Source organism: Thamnophis elegans, chromosome 5, assembly GCF_009769535.1.
Source record: "Thamnophis elegans isolate rThaEle1 chromosome 5, rThaEle1.pri, whole genome shotgun sequence".
Lineage (NCBI taxonomy): Eukaryota > Metazoa > Chordata > Lepidosauria > Squamata > Colubridae > Thamnophis > Thamnophis elegans.
In genome coordinates this window covers 80,166,688-80,185,220 of record NC_045545.1, presented here as the reverse complement: position 1 = coordinate 80,185,220, position 18,533 = coordinate 80,166,688, and the positions used below count along the sequence as shown (strand labels likewise).

The 18,533-nt window shown below is 41.8% G+C and overlaps 1 protein-coding gene across 1 annotated transcript in view; it reads left to right on the top strand.

The window, feature by feature from the left end:
- Nucleotides 1–4,302: 4,302 nt before the first annotated feature.
- The window catches only part of NFATC2 (nuclear factor of activated T cells 2), a 163,593-nt gene continuing 149,362 nt past the window's right edge, over nt 4,303–18,533 (top strand). Inside the window, 1 exon segment of the mRNA XM_032218150.1 lies at nt 4,303–4,857. Coding sequence (XP_032074041.1) covers nt 4,725–4,857 — 133 coding nt within the window. The 5' untranslated portion in view covers nt 4,303–4,724.

Sequence of the window (18,533 nt, the reverse complement as noted above, 5' to 3'; positions counted from 1 at the left end):
GCCTCCGAGGTCCCTCTTATTTGGTTAAGACATTAAAGAAAATAGAGGCTGGGAAAGAAAAGTAAACAGAAGAAAAGGCAACTAAAGATGGGTGATTAAAAGCTTGTCTGGTTTGCTGCTGAAGCACTGCTTGGCTGGATGACGTCCAGATCCCTTCTGTAATGCTTGTTTTGGCAGTGCTGAGGATATGCAACTAGCTGATCTAGAGGGTAGACATCTTAGTCTGGGCTGTTAAAGTGCATGTGTGTGTGTGTAAAACAATAAGCCCAGAAGTGTATCACTGACGCTTTACGTAAGGACTGGGAAGCATCATAAATGTTGGCTTGGCTTGTTGCACTTTGTTCCATGTCATTTTTATGATCCTGATGCTTGAGAAGTCATCTGCAAATGTGATTCCAATTATAGGGCTGGGTTACTGTTCACTGCAGCTTTGGGACCAAAGAATGCTTTGAGAAGCGAGAAAAAGGCACACTTCAATCGATATAAATGATGTAGGTCTTGAATGCCTTTTTACTTTCAACGTTATACTGATAGTGTCAACCCTGAAGCTGACCTGAACGAAGCCATTTTTGACAGCTTCGGTGTTGCCACACTGGAGATGAGGGACAGGGAGGGGGGATTTGAGATAGTTGGGATTCTGTAGCCAAAAAAAAAAGAATGCCGTGGCTCAGTGGCTAAGACGCTGAGCTTGTCGATCAGAAAGGTCGGCAGTTTGGTGGTTTGAATCCCTAGCACCATGTAAAGGGGGGAGCTCCCATTACTTGTCCCAGCTTCTGCCAACCTAGCAGTTTGAAAGCATATAAAAAATGCAAGTAGAAAAATAGGAACCACCTTTGGTGGGAAGGTAACAGCATTCTGTGTGCCTTTGGTGTTTAGTCATGCCAGCTGCCCAACCATGGAGACATCTTAGGACAGCGTTGGCTCTTAGGATTTGAGACGGAGATGAGCACCACCCTCTAGAGTTGGGAACGACTAGCACATATGTGCGAGGGGAACCTTTACCTTTTTACCTAGCCGAAACAAAATGTTTTTTCATGGGAACCAAGGACATTCTCACACCTGGTCGGAGGAAGGTGGAGTGATGTTGCCCATCAGCCAGACCGCACCGTGATTAGATCATATGACTGATTGTTTTGGGAAAGTGGGAAAACTTTTACTTTTAATTAGATGAAAACTGTGGACGTCTTCAGAGTCGGTTTTCACCAGATCTGTGCCAACACAATATGCTTGATATGGCTCTATTACCTGGAACCCTGACAAATAGACTGCCTCGTCCTCGTTTGAGATGGACCGCTGTCTGTCCAAAATATTCCATAATTAGTTTGAATTTAGATACAGGTAGTTCTTGACTTACAATCATTCATTTCATGACCATTCAAAGCTACAACTGCTATTGTAAAAGTGACTTCTCACACTTATTGCTGTCAGTTACAGCATCCCCAAGGTCATGAAATCAAAACTCAGGTGCTTGGTATCCAGCATGTTTTTTACAACAGTTGCAGCTTCCTGGGATCTTGGGATCATCACCTTTTATACTCTTTCCAGGTGGCTTCCTACAAGCAAAGCCAATAAAGGAAGCTAGATTCATTTAACCACTGCAGCAAAGAAAGCTTGAAATTGCATTAGGTGAAAGCTCACTTAATGACTGATTTGCAAATTCCAATCCCTGTGGCAGTTATAACTTGAGGACTTCCCATAGACCCATCTTTTTGCAACCAGTTGGGACTGCAATTCTGCGGTGGCATGTTAGTAGCTAAAACAACTTTGGAAGTTGCCAGCTTGGGAATGGGGCATGTAGTACATGCCTTTGTATGCAAGATCTGGTTTAGTAATCTGAATTTAGCTTTTGCAAATGATACTGATTATCTGAGGACTCTGCAGAATAGAATATATATAACTTATCAGATAAAGATTTGGAAAATTGCATATATCAGATGGGATGGGATGGAGATAAAGGTAGGACATTAATTTTATACTAACATCATCTGATTTACAGGTAGTTCCTAACTTCAAATTATAATGGAATTATTATGGTCCTAAATTGTGATGCTTGTAAAGTGAGTCACCCACAATGACCGATCCAATTTGATGACCTTTTTTGTGGTGGTCATTAAGCAAATATCACAGCCATTAAGCAAACATAATCATTAAGAATCAATTGTTCACTATGGGATGGTTTTCCTGAAAGCTGGAAATAAATGTAAAATGTGGTCACATGTTCAAAATTTTGTAATGTACTGACAAAACATCTGTGCAACAAGGAAGCCCTCCCCCCTTGGTTTTTTTCTAGCACTTCTTTGCCTGTTTTCAGTTACATGCTGTTAACTCTGCATACAAAGCTTTGTGTAAATTTTACTAGTTTACATTAGTGAAAGGCAATAGTTAAATGTTCTTATGCAGATGTGCTGCACTTCTTTTTTGTGTATTTAATAGTTAGTACATTAGTAGCTACATCTTACTGAGAAGCAAAAGGTGGTGTCCCATCTTAGGTGGGACACTTGAGGATAGACTTTTTTAAAAAAATAGGTTTGATCAGGATGAAAAACTGATTAAAAACTTGGCAAGAGCCAAGGTGGCGCAGTGGTTAGGGTGCAGTACTGCAGCCACTTCAGCTGACTGCTAGTTCTGCAGTTCAGCGGTTCAAATCTCACCCCGGCTCAGGGTTGACTCAGCCTTCCATCCTTCCGAGGTGGGTAAAATGAGGACTCAGATTGTGGGGGCAATATGCCGACCCTGTAAACAGCTTAGAGAGGGCTGAAAGCCCTATGAAGCGGTATATAAGTCTAACTGCTATTGCTATTGATTAATATTTCATTTCATCTAAGTTCACCTAATGTGCATTTTGTATGTTTTCCCACAGGGTAGCAGCTTATGGTATATACTAAATCACCAATATTTGAATAATTATTATTCCATTAAGGTGTTTTGTGTATTTTAAACGGTGCAGGGGTGGTGATGGCACTTATGTAACTCATCAAACATTTATAATTGACACATAGGTATCTGGAAAGTCTGAGAGACATCAAATCAGTAACTGACCCCCTTGCTTTTAACAATGTTCTCCTTTTTTTTTTATATCAGCATCCAAATCCTTCGGGAATGTAGAAGAGGCACGCCGTTTATACAGCGTCATATCCCTCGCAAAATCCATCCTTAAGATGTCCTGTTTCTTCCCGCTTCCCTTGACCCATTGACGGGAGCGCACGTGTGTTTATTTACATTTATATATGTCTGTATGATTTAAACATCGGTTTCCCCAGTCCGACTTCCATGCTTCTTTTGACAGTAGGAAGAAACGCATCAGGCGAAAGTTTATTTTCTTTCCTCCGCTTTTCCCCACGTGGTGAATTTCTGCAGCGAAGTGAAAAGGATCGTGGGATCCCCGCCTTCCTCTCTCTCTCTCCAAGGAAAAACGAGGTTCGGCATTGGTTCAGCATGTCGGGCGCCCGCAAACAACCTACGGGAGGCAGCTGGATTTTCCTGGTTTTTTTCTTTTTCTTTGAAGGCGTTTTGTTTTTCATCCAAGACGCTTCTCCAGCTCTAACAGGATAGTGGGAAATGGCAGGATTTATATTCCTTGCAGACCACTGGTCATCTGCATCCTTAATCTGAGTAGGAGCACTACTCAGGTGGCCGTGAGGACAGAGCTAAACCTCCAAGTGCTTCAACGACTCTCTGAAAGGATGCAGACGATGCAAGGAATAAAGCACTAGCAATAGGACTTAGACTTATATACCGCTTCTCAGTGCTTCTACAGCCCTCTCTAAGCGGTTTACAGAGTCAGCCTATTGCCCCCAACAATCTGGGTCCTCATTTTACCCACCTCGAAAGGATGGAAGGCTGAGTCAACCTTGAGTCTCCTTCCATTCTCCACTATCCTGTCAAAGTTGAAGAAGCGTCTTGAATGAGAAGCGAAACGTCTTCAAAGGAAAAAAAAACCCAAGAAAATCCAGTTGCTTCTTGGGAAAAAAAAGCACCTTTGAGACAACCATGACCTGGATGCCTGAGCATCTCTACAGAACCTTCAGGTTAGCAACCCAGCGTGACCCGCGGAGACACGCAACCGCATCCCCACGTTCTCGAGGGCCGCGCGTGTGCTCGCGAAAAAGCCCGCCACCTTTTCATCTCTCCGTCTGGTCCCCCGCAGTTTCCACTTTCTCCAACCTTTGAAGAGACGGGACCGGGCCAGCGATTAGCCTGCGGGGACCGACGCGGTGGCAGAGTCGCCGCCGCTCCGCCTCCCCTCCCCTCCCGGAGGCAGCGCCGCCTCTCTCGCCCCAGGTGGCTCCCCGCGAACAGGAAGTCGCCGCGCCGAGCCACGAACGGGCTTCACGCTCTGGGAGCGAAGCTGCAGCCGTGCAGGGCCAGAAAGGGGAGGGGGGGGGCGAGAGCTGCAGAAGTGGCGAGCGCTCCCACTTTCGCGGGTGCAAACGCTTCTTCCTGCCACGCGAGGTGCCGGAGGGAGATTCCAGAGATTCTCGGGGCAAACGACCTCCTAGGACCTAGGGGATTCCCCTCCCCCTCCCTCCCCCAGAACTTTAAAGGAAGTGTGCATTTTATTATTATTATTATTATTTGCGAGTTGCATGGTTCAGACGAGCGGGGCGTTCGCGTTCACTCTTACGATTGCTTGCCAAGCGGAGGGCAGAATTGCCTCTCCCGTGTTTTTTTCTGCCTCTCTTCCCCATTTAAAATTGTAAAGAGATCGCCCTTAGACGTTAGAGATGGCTTCCAGTCCAAACGATTCGGATCCGAACTCCCAGCAAGGGGACGATGATCCGAATCCCCGTATCAGTCCTCAAGAAGAGCTGGACTTCTCAATTTTATTTGATTATGACTATTCGCAGCCAGTAGCAGGTTTGTGACTTTGGATTTTATTCCTATTATTAGTCGTGTGCGTTTATGACTATCGACACCTTCAAGCTTCAGAGATGCTTTTCAAGAGAACTTGGGAGGGCTGGGTTTGGAATGGAGGGGGGTTTCTGAAGCAATGGTCACCAACCAGTGGTCCTTGGACTACTGGTGATCCGCGATAAAATTTTGGCGGTCTGCAGGAAAATTATTTGCATTTTTTTTATATTGCACTAAAATACTATTTATCTTTTTTTTAAAAAAAAAAAATCGTATTAGTGGTCTGTGGGATTTAAAATTATGAATTTAGTGGACCCTGAGATCCGAAAGGTTGGTGACCCCTGTTCTGAAGGATGCGTGGTCCCAAGGGCCAAGGAATAGTCATTGGGTGGCTGGGATCAGATCATGTTTCTTTAGCACTTGAGTTGAAAACTCTAGCTGATCAAGAGTTGGACTGGACTGGACTGGCCTTGTGGCCTGTACAGGAAAAAGTGGTTTTCTGCAATTAACCCTAAAGAGGGCAGTAGGGAAACTTTACAATGTTTGCGGAGGTTAATTGGGATCATGTGCAGTTAGGAAAGTTTACCTTTCTTCCATCAGATTGGGTTGAAAGTCTGCCTACATCTTTCTGTTTATCTCTAGAGGGATGGATAATTAGAAGCTCTGATTGCTGATTTTTTTTTATAGGATGGGCAAAGCTAACAAGCAAAAGCAGAAAGGGAACAGTGAAGAAAATAAAAAAATATATTGTACCAATAGATATCTTAGCGCACCAGAGATGACTTTCTGTTTTATCAGACAGCATCAACACTTCACTGCCCTCGTAATTGTTTGTTTGTCCTAATGCAAAGCACAGATCCAGAGGGTAGGGCCAGAAACGACTCTGAAATTAATATCGGACAATGACTTTGGGCAAGCTTGCAAAAACCAGTAGGTTGAGTAACAGAAGGCAAACAATTCTTTGAAAGCCTTGAGTGAAAGCCAGAATACAACCATTGTAATTTCATCTAATGTTTGTAAGGTGCCATAGAATATCACACTATTTCTACTAGCATCAGGGCAGTGATTGCATTGCTCCTGTTTTCAAAGCGTGTGTCCTTTGGGTGTGATAAAAGACATGTTTTTGATGTCCCGTAAAAATATCATACCTATTTGTTCATGCATCACACACCTTCGTCACACGTTGGGAATATCTAAAAGTCAGGATACCAGGATGTTTCCTTATTTCATAGCCCATAGATATTTGGCAAACACGATGTGTGAAAAATCCTGGGGCCACGTTTTAATATGCGTCAGAAATTGCAGATGGTGTGGAAAACAACAGCACACTTCCTGATGTGAGTTTGCCTCTTAATTAGTCATCAAAATGGACAGTATGGTTTCTCGGTCATCTTTTGAGTGTGGTCAGTTTTATTTTGGCCAGGTTTTCTGTAACATGTTAACATAACAAATTCTATAGCAAATTGTTTTGAAGTCTCTACTGCCGTCCAACACTAACCACATCTACCAAGAAATGAAGCAAGAGCTGGATGTCTCAGTTTAAAAAAAACCCCAAAACCATCACTCAGACTCAATAATCTTTGATTTTTAGAGGGGGATTCACTCCTTAAGTTCTGCTATTAATATTTTAAAAAGAATTTAAGAACTGTTTGCTACTGTTGCTAATACTAAATATCGTAGGTCAGCCTGTAACTCAGGATTTGTCCCAGCCTGCTTGTTATATATGCAACAGTGAAGCTACAAGGAGGCTCCCCCCCCCCCCCCCGGCTCCCCAAATCAGAGATGGCAGATTCATAAAGAAAGAGTGGGCAAAAGTATAATTGCAAATGTAAAGGTGTGCAGTGTATTCGTCGCTCTTTAAAGTCGGTTGAAGGGCTGCTTTGACCTAGAAAGAGAGAGCAATTGACTTGGATCCCGGGAGTTTTGAATTGCAAGCCGCAATACTGTTTGAAAAAGAGCAACTGTTTGCAATTCAGATATAATCAAATACAGACACGCGGAAACCTGCAAAGCATTCCCTTCTGCATGCTTCTCGGCCATTTATAAATGCAAATTAAACCTTTTTTCTTTTGCTATTTTGGCCTCTAATATTGGTGACGTTGTTATTGTGATCACATAGTTTTAAACAGTTTGCATACTGCTTTTTTTTTTTTTGCCCTGTTGGGATGGAATAGAATCAATAGCTGTATGCAATCTCTCCATTCCCCCCCCCCCCCCCAATTTTCTTTAATCTGTTTGCAAAAGAACAGCAACGATCAAAATTCTCAGCAATCATGACCAAATAGCTCAAAAGCACTAGCCTGGGCCTGTCATACTTTTTTGAATGATTTTACTGCTGGGGACAGACTTTGTAAATGAGACTGAAAGTCTTCATTTAGATGGTATATATCCATAGAATGTTTAGTACACAAATTCACTGAAGGCAGTCAAACATTGTCAAACATCAAAAGAAAAAAATACAATTAAAAAAAAGCACCTTTGGGACAACCATGACCTGGATGACTGAGAATCTTTACAGACTTTTAGCAGTCAAACTTTCTTGTGAATGAATATATTATTGTAGAATGAACAAAGGTTTACTGAATTTCCCCCCCCCCCCTGAATTTGGGCAAGAAGGAACATAACCTTCTTGGAATGATAGATTATACTTCATGGTAGTTCTACTACAGTTGCTTTTGTGTTTTGAACAAATGACAACTGTGACCATAACTGAGAATGTGTAAAGTAATATAATCTTACAGTGCCAAAACCGTGACTGAGAATATCTTTTCCTGTGAAATAATTCAACAGTAGTTGCTAATTTACATTTCCGGTGCTGGGTCTAGTGAAATGAACACAGGCAATATTTTTACAGCTTTAATGCATAGAGATTCAGTTAAGCAATAAACCCAGCCTACTGGTTTATTATCAAACTTTGGGAAACCTGGGTTTATCTTTAATTCCTAGGCATACAGAGGGGGAGAAAAAAGTCAGTGATATTCTTATTTATTTATTTTATGTTTATTTGTCAACAAGTACAAGGAAACAAGTAGGAAAAACACATGAAAAAATGGCACAAATAAATGGATAAAAATAAGCAAAACATAGCCATAAACACCCAAAAAGAGTACATATAAATGGCACAGTAGGACAGGGATGGTAGGCACGCTGGTGCGCTTATGCACGCCCCCTTAGGGACCTCATAAGAAATGTGTAAGGTCCACGGTAGACAGCTTAAGCTTTAATTCTTATTAAACCCACTTGTATTTTAGTGATTGTTTGAAACCAAAATCAAAGTAGGGCTGCTAACTTAAATACCCTTAATAGAAATAATCTGAATTGAATCAGTGAAACTTAAAATGAATGCATTGAATCATGATGCCTATCTTTATGGAGGCATCTAATTCTTCATATGATATGATCCACAGAATCATACTAAGCTATAATACTTTTCAGTTAAATTAGGTGACAACCATAAAACAGTAGAAAAGTGTTAGCTTGTCAGCCCCACTAAGTATATCAAACCAGGAAATCAAATCCACAGGAAGGCTAAAATTACTTTTACTGAGATTGGCTATATTAGCTGAATCTTGCAAGTCTGGTTGTGTTTTAACCTCTTCCTCCTCCTTGTACTTCAGTGAATCTGACCCACTTCTGAATGTTATCTCATAATTTAGGAATAAAAAAATCCTTCATCCCCTTTTGCATATCTCCACATTTCTTACTCTCTACAAAGCAGGATTTTAATCTTTTTCTGGTCCTTGATCCTTTTGAATGTGGTGACCCCTTCTTTATGAAATTTCGGTGAAAATGAAATTGTATTTTTTCCCCATCCAAGTTCCTAGATTTTCTGAAACCTATCATGGACCTTGGGTTAAAAATTCCCGGGTTAGAATTTTCTGTATCTTTGAGACATCATACAGTGGTTATCTAGATTTTTGCTCGACATGGAAGAAGGAATGTGGGAATCTAAATGCTGGCTTTTCCAGCATCTTATAGTTAAAAGAAGTCTTGAAGAGTGTTGTATTGAAAAAAAAAAACATGGCCCGTTAAGGTGCTTTTACTATCTCAAACTGATCACAGAGAGTAAAAGTTTAAGTGTCATGATTAGGGTGATTACACTTTAATGTTTTGATATTATACTGCGTTATGAAACACATTGGATGGATATGGTGAAGATACACATTGTGCTTAACCCATTTCATGAGTTTATAAGGATACAGTTGGGACTTTTTGTAGCTCCATAAGCCTTTCGAGAAAAGGTGATATGTGTGTGTGCTTATAGAACCAAACACAGCAACATTTGGCTTGTTTGCCATTGGAAATCAAAGCTGAATGAGATTATTGATGTTATCACAATACTTTCATTATTGGACAAAGGACTAACTGGTACCTTATAGGTCCATTTGAAGCTGTGGCCTTGGAGTCGGCCATTGGCTCTCTGCAGCAGATTTTATTGAAGGTAAAAATATACATTCCTTGGAGAAGAACTGCATTGGGAAACATCACCGTAATATCATGTATGAAACCCATTGTGTGAGTCCTAGTAAGGGAATAAAATTGCTACTAAGGCAAGTCTGCTTAGTATAATATTTTTAAAATGTTTAATTTTTAAATTTTATATTTAAAATGTGTAATAGTATTTTTAAGGCTCAAGCTCACTTCAACAATCAAAGCATAGATGGAAAGTTCATGTAGCAGAAAGGTGTTTGCTTAAACTCTCTTCTTTCACAAACTGATTGTCTGTCGTAGATTGCAATCAGAACCATTGTTCTTTTACTGCAAGCCCCCTCTCCCCAGTAGATGTTATTTTTGAGAAAACATGCAAAGGGTTTAGAAAACCTCCATTGCTGATGTTGATTCATTTTTAAAGAATATTGTCCCAAATTAGTTCGTTCACATCAGCAAGATGTATATGGCACTATATGGCATCATGCAAGCATTTTGGGCTCTGACCAGAAAATCTTAGTTCAAACTTCTGCTTAAATCACCAAGGTTGTAGAGTGCTTTCTTTATCACTTTTCATTATCCCAACTGAGATTTTGGGGTTGATATAAGTGGGAGAAGAATGCATCTTGGCTTTAGCTTGGAGGAAGGATGAAATTATCATTATAACTGTTCATCCTGTGTGAATGGAGAGTAAAGGATGCCACTGAACAGATTTGGAAAGCACTTCCAGAGACTGTTTTCCTTATTCTGAGTGCCTGAATGCCGTGATTATTAATTTTTGGTATTTTTGAGATGGAAATCATTAGTGTAAGAGAGATCACAACAAAACATATAATCTGGAGGGCATTCCTTGCTTTCAGAAGACACCATTATGAGTCTGTAAGTAATCCTTTGTACATCAGTGATCTTTAATGTTCCAAGATTAAAGCATGTTTACAAAGAGATGGATTTAACAAAAACAAAAATCTTTAGTCCACATGTTGAAGTGTGCCTGGAAATTGTGGAAGATGACTGTTTTCTCAATTATGTTAGCTTCATTGGAACTGAAATTAGTTTTGGATGTTCACCAGAAATGCAATTTTAGCCATGGGTCAGGATCCCAAACTTTCTCTTCTTTCCTGTAAACATTCTCAAAAATGTGTCCCAAAGAAATTCCAAAACCAAGAGGAAGCAGTAAATTTGTGTCGAGCCTTTAGAACTAGTTTATATATATACATATTTAAGCCTGAAACAAGTAAACATGGATTGGGCTCCTTGCTGTTCTGGCTTTGTCAAAATTTTCTGTTATCCGATATTACCAAAACATCCTCTGGATTTTCATTAGTGTAGTTTAATACATTCAAAAGCCCACCAGGAAATGTATGTTTGTTATATTTATTTTTATACTGGCCAGCTTTTAAGACTCAGAGTGGCCTACAACTCAAGATCATAACATCATCATAAGAAATCCTTTATTGCCCCAAAATTGACATTACTTAAACATCAATAAACCATAAAAGCAAAACTGTTGCCCAATCTCATTAAAAAAACAACAATCCAAACTTCACATGTTACAATTAAAAACTCCATGTAAACAAAAGAGGCTTGACAGCTTTGGAGAAAGCCAAAAGAGATGGTGTCAGGATGACCTTTGTGGGCAGTTAATTAAACAACATCATGGCCATACCAGAGAAGAACCATCTCTAGCTCCACAATTTATCTCTAGTATAGTTAGGACTTTTAGCATCTGTTCCTTGATGCTTACACAATATGGGGAGAAAACATTTGGAAGAAATACAGATGGTCCTTGACTTGTGACTATTTGTTTAGCTATTGTTCAAAGTTGGAATGGTGCTGAAAATGATCCAGTCCTTGCACTTATGACCGTTGCAGAGTCCCCACAGCCACGTGGTCCAATTTTGGGCCCTTGGCAACCGGTGTGTATTTACAACGGGTTGCAATGTCCTAGGATTACATGTGATCACCATTTGTAACCTTCCCATCTGGCTACCAAGAAGCAAAGTCAGTTTCCCAAATTTGCTTAACGGCCATGTGATTTACTCAGCATGTAATCCTAGGAAGTTGCAACCATCGTAATACACACTGGTTGCCAAGGGCCCAAAATTGGACCACGTGGCTGTGGGGACTCTGCAACGGTCATAAGTGCAAGGACTGGATCATTTTCACCACCATTGTAACTTTGATTTGCTTAATGACCACAGCAAAAAAAATAATCATAAAATCTGGCACAACCCACTTAACAACCATCTTGCTTGCTTGCTTGCTTGTTTGTTTATTGGATTTATATGCTGCCCTTCTCCCAAAGGACTCAGGGCGGCATACAACATTAAAAAAAATACATATTACAAAAGTTAAAAAGGAAATTAGATAGAGTTTCCAAAAACAAACCCAATTAAGATTAACAATAACATTTAAAAAAATTAAACAATTTAATCAATCATTTATTTTATTTTGTTCAAGCCAGGCTGGCTTGCTGGAGAAGCCAACTTTTTAGAGCGCGTCGGAAGGACCCGAGGTCAGGGATTATACGAAGCTCCAGGGGCAGCTCATTCAAGAGGGAAGGCGCTCCCACAGAGAAGGCTCTCCCCCTGGGGGTCGCTAGCCGACACTGTCTGGCTGATGGCACCCCGAGGAGGCCAACTCTGTGGGATCGCACTGGACGGTGGGAGGCTACCAAAGGCAGTAGGTAGTCTCGCAGGTACCCTGGGCCTAAGCCATGGAGCTCTTTAAAGGTCATAAGTAGTACCTTGAATCGCACCCGGAAAACAACTTAGCAACAAAAGTTCCAGTCTCAATTCTGGTTGTAAATCAAGGACTACCTATAGTTCCTTGAATAACCAAACCATGCAGAGCTTTGAAAGCAGGACTTTGAATTGGATTAAAAACCCAGAATGCAGGAAAGTCAGTGTTATATTACAGTAGGAGATCCCTATAGTGTTGTGCCAACTGCAATTTTTTGGGCAGTCTTTAAGGCAGGCCCATGTCAAAGGCTTTGCAGTAGTCTAAACCTGTCAGTTGTTATTGTTAAGTTTTCTCACTCCAGGAAGGTCCTCAATTGGTTACCAGCTTAGCTGAGCAAAGGCTACCCTGGCCAGGATTCCTAATCACTGTTCTAGCAGGAGCCGTACATCAAGGAGAATTCCCAAGTTCTCATTCCCAGAAATGTTCTCTGTTCCAGAACTATTACTGGATCTGGAACAAAGCTCTCCCCCCCCCCCTGCAGAGTTTTGATTTAAGCCTGTTTATTAACCCCTTCAGTCCAACATAACCTCTTGGCACTAGGTCAGGATTTCATTGCTCAGTTCAGCCTGTTATAGGGCTGAGTGTCATTAGCATGTTAATCAGACCTTAGTTGACCTCTCCCAGTGGCTTCCTATAAGGAAGGAGACTGAGCTATGGATCACATGCTTGAGTATGGAACACGCAGTTCTCAGATGGACATGCTCAGTTGCGTTTACTCTCAAGCCCAGGGAAGTGGCATTTTTAACTATTCCCAAGGTAGCAAGAAAACTGTGTGCCAGAGGAAGGCCCTGCCTTCTTGGTTTGTTTCAGCTCCCTCTTCCTTTGCTTCTCAAGACTTTCTTGACTTTTGTTAGGAAAGATCTGGGATGAGAGGGAAGGGGAATTGCAAGGAGGAGATATCAAAGTGGAAGGAAAGTTTGATTCCTCCTGTTGTAAATCAGATTTTTTTTTTCTGAGAGTTCTTCCAGTTTCCCAAAAGATATGGAGACTTTGGAAAAAGTGCAGAGAAGAGCAACTAAGATGATTAAAGGCCTGGAGACTGAAACATATGAAGAACAGTTGCGGGAATTGGGTATAGCTAGTTTAGAGAAAAGAAGGACTAAGGGGGACATGATGGCAGTGTTCCAATATCTCAGGGGTTGCCACAAAGAACAGGGAGTCCCATCTATTCTCCAAAGCACCTGAAGGCAGGACATGAAGCAATGGAAGGAAACTAACCAAGGAGAGAAGCAACCTAGAATTAAGGAGAAATTTCCTGACAGATAGAACAATTAATCAAGTGGAACCGCTTGCCTCCAGAATGCTCCGACATAGGACGTTTTGAAGAAGAGATTGGACAACCATTGTCTGAAATGGTACAGGGTTTCCTGCCTGAGGAAGGGATCCTTCAAGGTCCTTCCAAGTCTTGTTATTCCTTTGATTCTGTTAAGTATTATTGTGATATATTTTTGAATCATCCATCGATATAAGTCAGCTGGGCAATTTGTGAACATCTATTAAAAGTGCATTGTAAAAGGAAAATGTATAAACAAGACAAAAGTAGTAATCAGCAGATAGAAACAGTTAATAACAGCAACTAGTGAAATTTCAGGAAATAATGTTTAATCAATTAATAGTATTGTTAGGTTTAAGAAAACTTTGTAGAAATGAGTTTTCTAAAAGGTTCTTAACCTGATGTTAGAAAGTCTAGTGTTGGTGCTGGGGAAATGTGTATTGGGAAGATTACAAAGCTGGTAGAAGAGAGTATTTGTAGCTCAAGATTGAACAGTGGAGTCCTTGGTGATGACTCAAATTAGTCCATTTTCTGGGGAATGCACTGAATATATGTGGCCCTACCCACACAGCTGCTATAAGCAATATTTTCATATCGCAAAGGGTAAAGGAAATTTTATTCATGAAATAATTTCTCAGCCCAATGCAGGTCCATGTTTGTTTGCGGAAAAGGAGAATTACACAATTCCAGCACTTTTCAGTGTTGTAGCTGAGTTTCGGATCTTAACATATTAAAAAAAATGGGACCATATGGGGGATACTTTGCAGCTTTGTGTGATTTTATTTTCAAGTATGCAAAGCAGACTCCTGTTTAATGCTTTTCTTTAAGAAATGTGAAATGCCTATGGAGATTTCTCAGTCATCCAGGTCATGGTTCTCCCAAAGGTCCTTTTTTTCAAGAGGCAACTAGAATTTCTGGTTTTTCTTTGAAGACGTTTCACTTCTCATCCAAGAAGCTTCCTCAGCTCTTAGAAGCTTCTTGGATGTGGAGCGAAACGTCTTCAAAGAAAAACCAGACAGTTCAGTTGCCTCTTGAAAAAAAGCACCTTTGGAACAAAGTGAAACCTTTTGCTTCAAAATAAAAGTCACAGTAATAAATATAGAGAGATAATGAGAGTTATGCAGGAGCATGGAGGTATGTTGAGTTGGATCAAAACTGCACGCTTCAAATTAATGTTTTCTGTGTCTGTTTCTCTCTCTCTGTCTCCCTCCCCCCTTTCTCTTTCTCTTTCTCTTTCTCTCTCTCTCTCTCTCTCTCTCTCTCTCTCTCTCTCTCTCTCTCTCTCTGTGTGTGTGTGTTTTACATTACACAAATGTAACAAGGCAACATTAAAAAAATGGCTTTCTGCATGGATGGCTCCCAGAGTGAGTCGATAGACAGAAAAGGGAAGCAGTATGCTCCCTTCCATATTTGGGCATACCAGGGGTTGTGACACAATACATACATACATACATACATACATACATACATACATACATACATACAGTGTATAAACACACACACACACACACACACATACACATATACATACACATACATACAGTTTATGCAAAAAACACTCACTTAGAATCACAAAATCTCTAGAACTGTAAAGCCTACAACCTTTAAATTTGGCATGTATGTTCCTCATGGCTTCTAGGTGCTTGCTAAGAAAGGATTTTTCAAAATGAGCATCAGATCATTAGTATTTCATATATTATTATTAATATGCTGTAATGCTAATTAGTTAGATGTTCTACTCCCCCTCCCAAATTGAAAATAACTCTGGAGAGAATGGGGTAGGAGACGAGAGTTTTCTGTAGGGCAAGGCTGAGAGAGAGAGGGAGAGAGAGTAGAGGCTATAAAGCCTGAGGGAGAGAAGGGGATAGGATAGGGGAGGATTCTGTGGAGCAAGCCTGAAGGAGAGAATGGGAGAGCAGAGACCAATCGTAACTACTCATTAATTTTCAAGCTGTAAGTGTCATAGTTTCATAGTGGAGCCCGTGTATTCAGCTTGTGTGTGTGTGTGTGTGTGTGTTGTGGCCCAGCAGGAGCCGTTGGAGCTGCCACCAGACTTCGACAGCAGGGGCCCGATGAGTCAGCTCTGGAGGATGTGGAGCACCCTGGAGAGGATTCTGACTCCAAGCAGGGCACAGAGAGGCTGGTTGGCCACCAGGAGGTGCCTGAGCCTTGGACCAGTGGGGAGGAGACAAGGGAGAGTGAGCCGGACCCCAGTAGTGAGTTGTTCCTGGATACACGGCACCGAAGAGCTAATAGGTGTCAGGAACAGTTGTGCAGTTACAGGAGGTAATTGCACTCAGCTGGTGATCATTAGGCTCGTCTCCAGACTATAAAAAAACTACTTGTGCACACGCCCTTCTTGCAGAAATCAACGCAGGCATTAATGTCGGAGAACTTTGTTATGAGCTTGGCAGACTGAATTGCTGCCAAGCCTTATCTGTGTTTATTGCTGCCCAAGCTTGTCTGTGCCGGTTTGCTGCCAAGGACCTGTCTGTCTGTTAATTAAATGCCGTAACTTATCTTTGGCTTGGAGTGTCTGTTGGTGTGGAATGGGGGGGGGGTCAGAACATATGTGTGTGTGTGTGTGTGTGTGTATGTATGTATATATTTATATAGTGGTTCTTAATGTTTGGCAGTTGGCTTTAGAGTACAACTCATTCTTGACTTATAACCATTTATTTAGTGACTGTTCAAAGTTACAACGGCACTGAAAAAAGTGGCTTATGACCGTTTTTCATACTTATGACTGTTGCAGCATCCCCAGGATCACGTGATCAAAATTCAGATGCTTGGCAACTGACTCATATTTATGACGGTTGCAGTATCCCGCAGTGATGTGATCCCCCTTTTGCAAGCTTCTGAGAAGCAAAGTCAACGGGGTAGCCTGATCCACTTAACAACCTTGTTACAAGCTGGATCACTGCAGTGGCAGGAAAGGTCGTAAAATGGGGCAAAACTAATGTCTCACTTATCCACAGAAATTTGGGCAACTCAGTTGCGGTCGTAAGTTGAGGACAACCAGTAATAGAATCAGAATGTGCCTTAGGCTTATATTAAACCCATATTATATTAAATATTTCAAAAAATAAATTGAAGTCTGGATTGTTAGAGAATAGAAGTGTTAGCAGTGAGCTTTCTTTAGAGGTTTGCAATGGGGACTGCTTTCAATTAGTCCTATACAGTACCTACATGATGAATTAGACAAAACCATTGCTGAAGTGCGTCCAGCTGCAGACTAATTGGTTGCATGCTAACTGGCACAATCCAACATGGCCATTTTAGTCAGGATGGAATAAACAACAAGAAAAATCCCCCTTATTCCTCTGTGTTCAATAAGTTGTTGGCCGGCCTTCCTGTCTTTTCCGCGGAGGTATTCCAGCACAACAACGGTAGCCTGCATGAAGCTATGTCTAAGCTGGCACGATTAGCAGCTGGGTTTATTAATTACAGGCTCCAGGTTTTGGTGGCCATGGAGCCTGGATTGGAAGATTTATATTAGACCCAATTGGATTACTTAATATTGAAAGCAGGAACTGCAGATTTTGTACTAGCTTCATGCTTTGTCTATTCAATAACTGGGCAAGCAATATACCATCACGGTAGAGGTGGGTTCCTACAGGTTTGACACGGTTCAGCCGAGTAGGTAGTAACTTGGCTGGCCATGCCCCTGTACTGGTTTTATCGGCACCGCTGTAGGCGGCGCCATCTTGTTTTTTGCTTCTACGCATGTGCAGAAGCATTTTTTTTTTACTACTGCCCGAAGCATGTTCCTGAGCGAACCGGCAGTAACAGAAGCCGGAACCCACCCCTGCGTCATGGATGTTTCCATGACTATAGACTAGGACAAGGGTATGAAACTCAAGGCCTGGGGGCCAGATCTGGCCTGCGGGGTGCTTAGATCTGGCCCGCAAGACCTGCCTGGAAATAGCAAAGGGCTGGCCCACATTGCCACTGCCAACAAAAATGGGCTCCTGAGCTCCGTTGAGGGAGGGAGCTCGGGAGGGCGGCACACTCTGTTTTTGCTGGCAGAGGGTAGCAAAAGGCTGTTGCAGCCAAAAATGGAGCTCAGGAGCCGGTTTTCACTGGAAGAGATCTCTGACCACCACAGGCGCCCCCTAACACAAGTGATGTCGAACTGGCCACACCTACTCTAGCCACACCCACCCCAGTGCCCCGAGGTCAAGCACAACCCTAATGGGGCCCTCAATGAAATCGAGTTTGACACCCCTAGACTATGATGTCACAAAACACATGGGTTTGGCATACCAGCTTAGACAGTGGCAAGTCTTTGGGGATGTATCTCTGCCCCCCCCCTCAAAAAAAACCCCATCCCTAAGAGCTGGAAGATGTGGTGACTCAGTGAATGTCACCTTCCTTCTCACTCTAAGCTGAGCCAATATGACCCTGTGGAATCCAAGGTGTTTACAATGTTCTTTTGTAGGCTGTATTGAGCATTTCAGACAGATGCATTTGTATCCCTTATAGGGAGTCAAGTTCATGCAAAAATTGGTGGCATTTATATTTTGCATCTATGCATATTTTTCCTGGAGTTATAAAGATCGGATTCTGTTCTTACTACACCGTACAGTATGAAAAAAAGGGTGGGATGATTTCACTCGGTTGTCCATTAAAATTATTTTTCCTGCGCAAACTTTTATTTGCACAGGAAAACGAGCGAGTAAGATGTCGCAATAATAATTTGTGAAGCATCAAGTGGGCGCAACCTGAGCCCCAGATCATCACCCTCAGCTCCAACCAATCAAAATTTGTTATATTTTTTAACATAATAGAAGGAGAAAACATACTCTGACTGAAAAACATTTATATACGTTCCATGTAACTATATTTTAATTACATTAAATTCTAAAGTGCTATTACATTTTACTTCTTGTCTGGTTTTGGTAGTGCAGCTCTGCAAATCTGCATTCTTCCTGTACTGAATATAGATGACAGTAGTAGAGTATAAGCATAGTTAGAAGTAGCAGGATACAATGAGAGAAAGCCAGTGGTGGGTTGCAGGCAGTACGCCCCAGTATGGGCGTACCGGAGCGTGCCTGGAGCACCGGATACTGTTCTGGTATGATGCTCCGGAGGGCCCACCCACCTGCCCGAGCCCCTTACCGGTCTTTTAAGTCTTCGGCACTTCCGCGCATGCGCATGGCACTTACAGCCCCTGCGCGACGCTCCACTGAGCAGCTGGAGCGTCACGGAGGCTTGTGGAGGCGCTAAGATGCTTGTG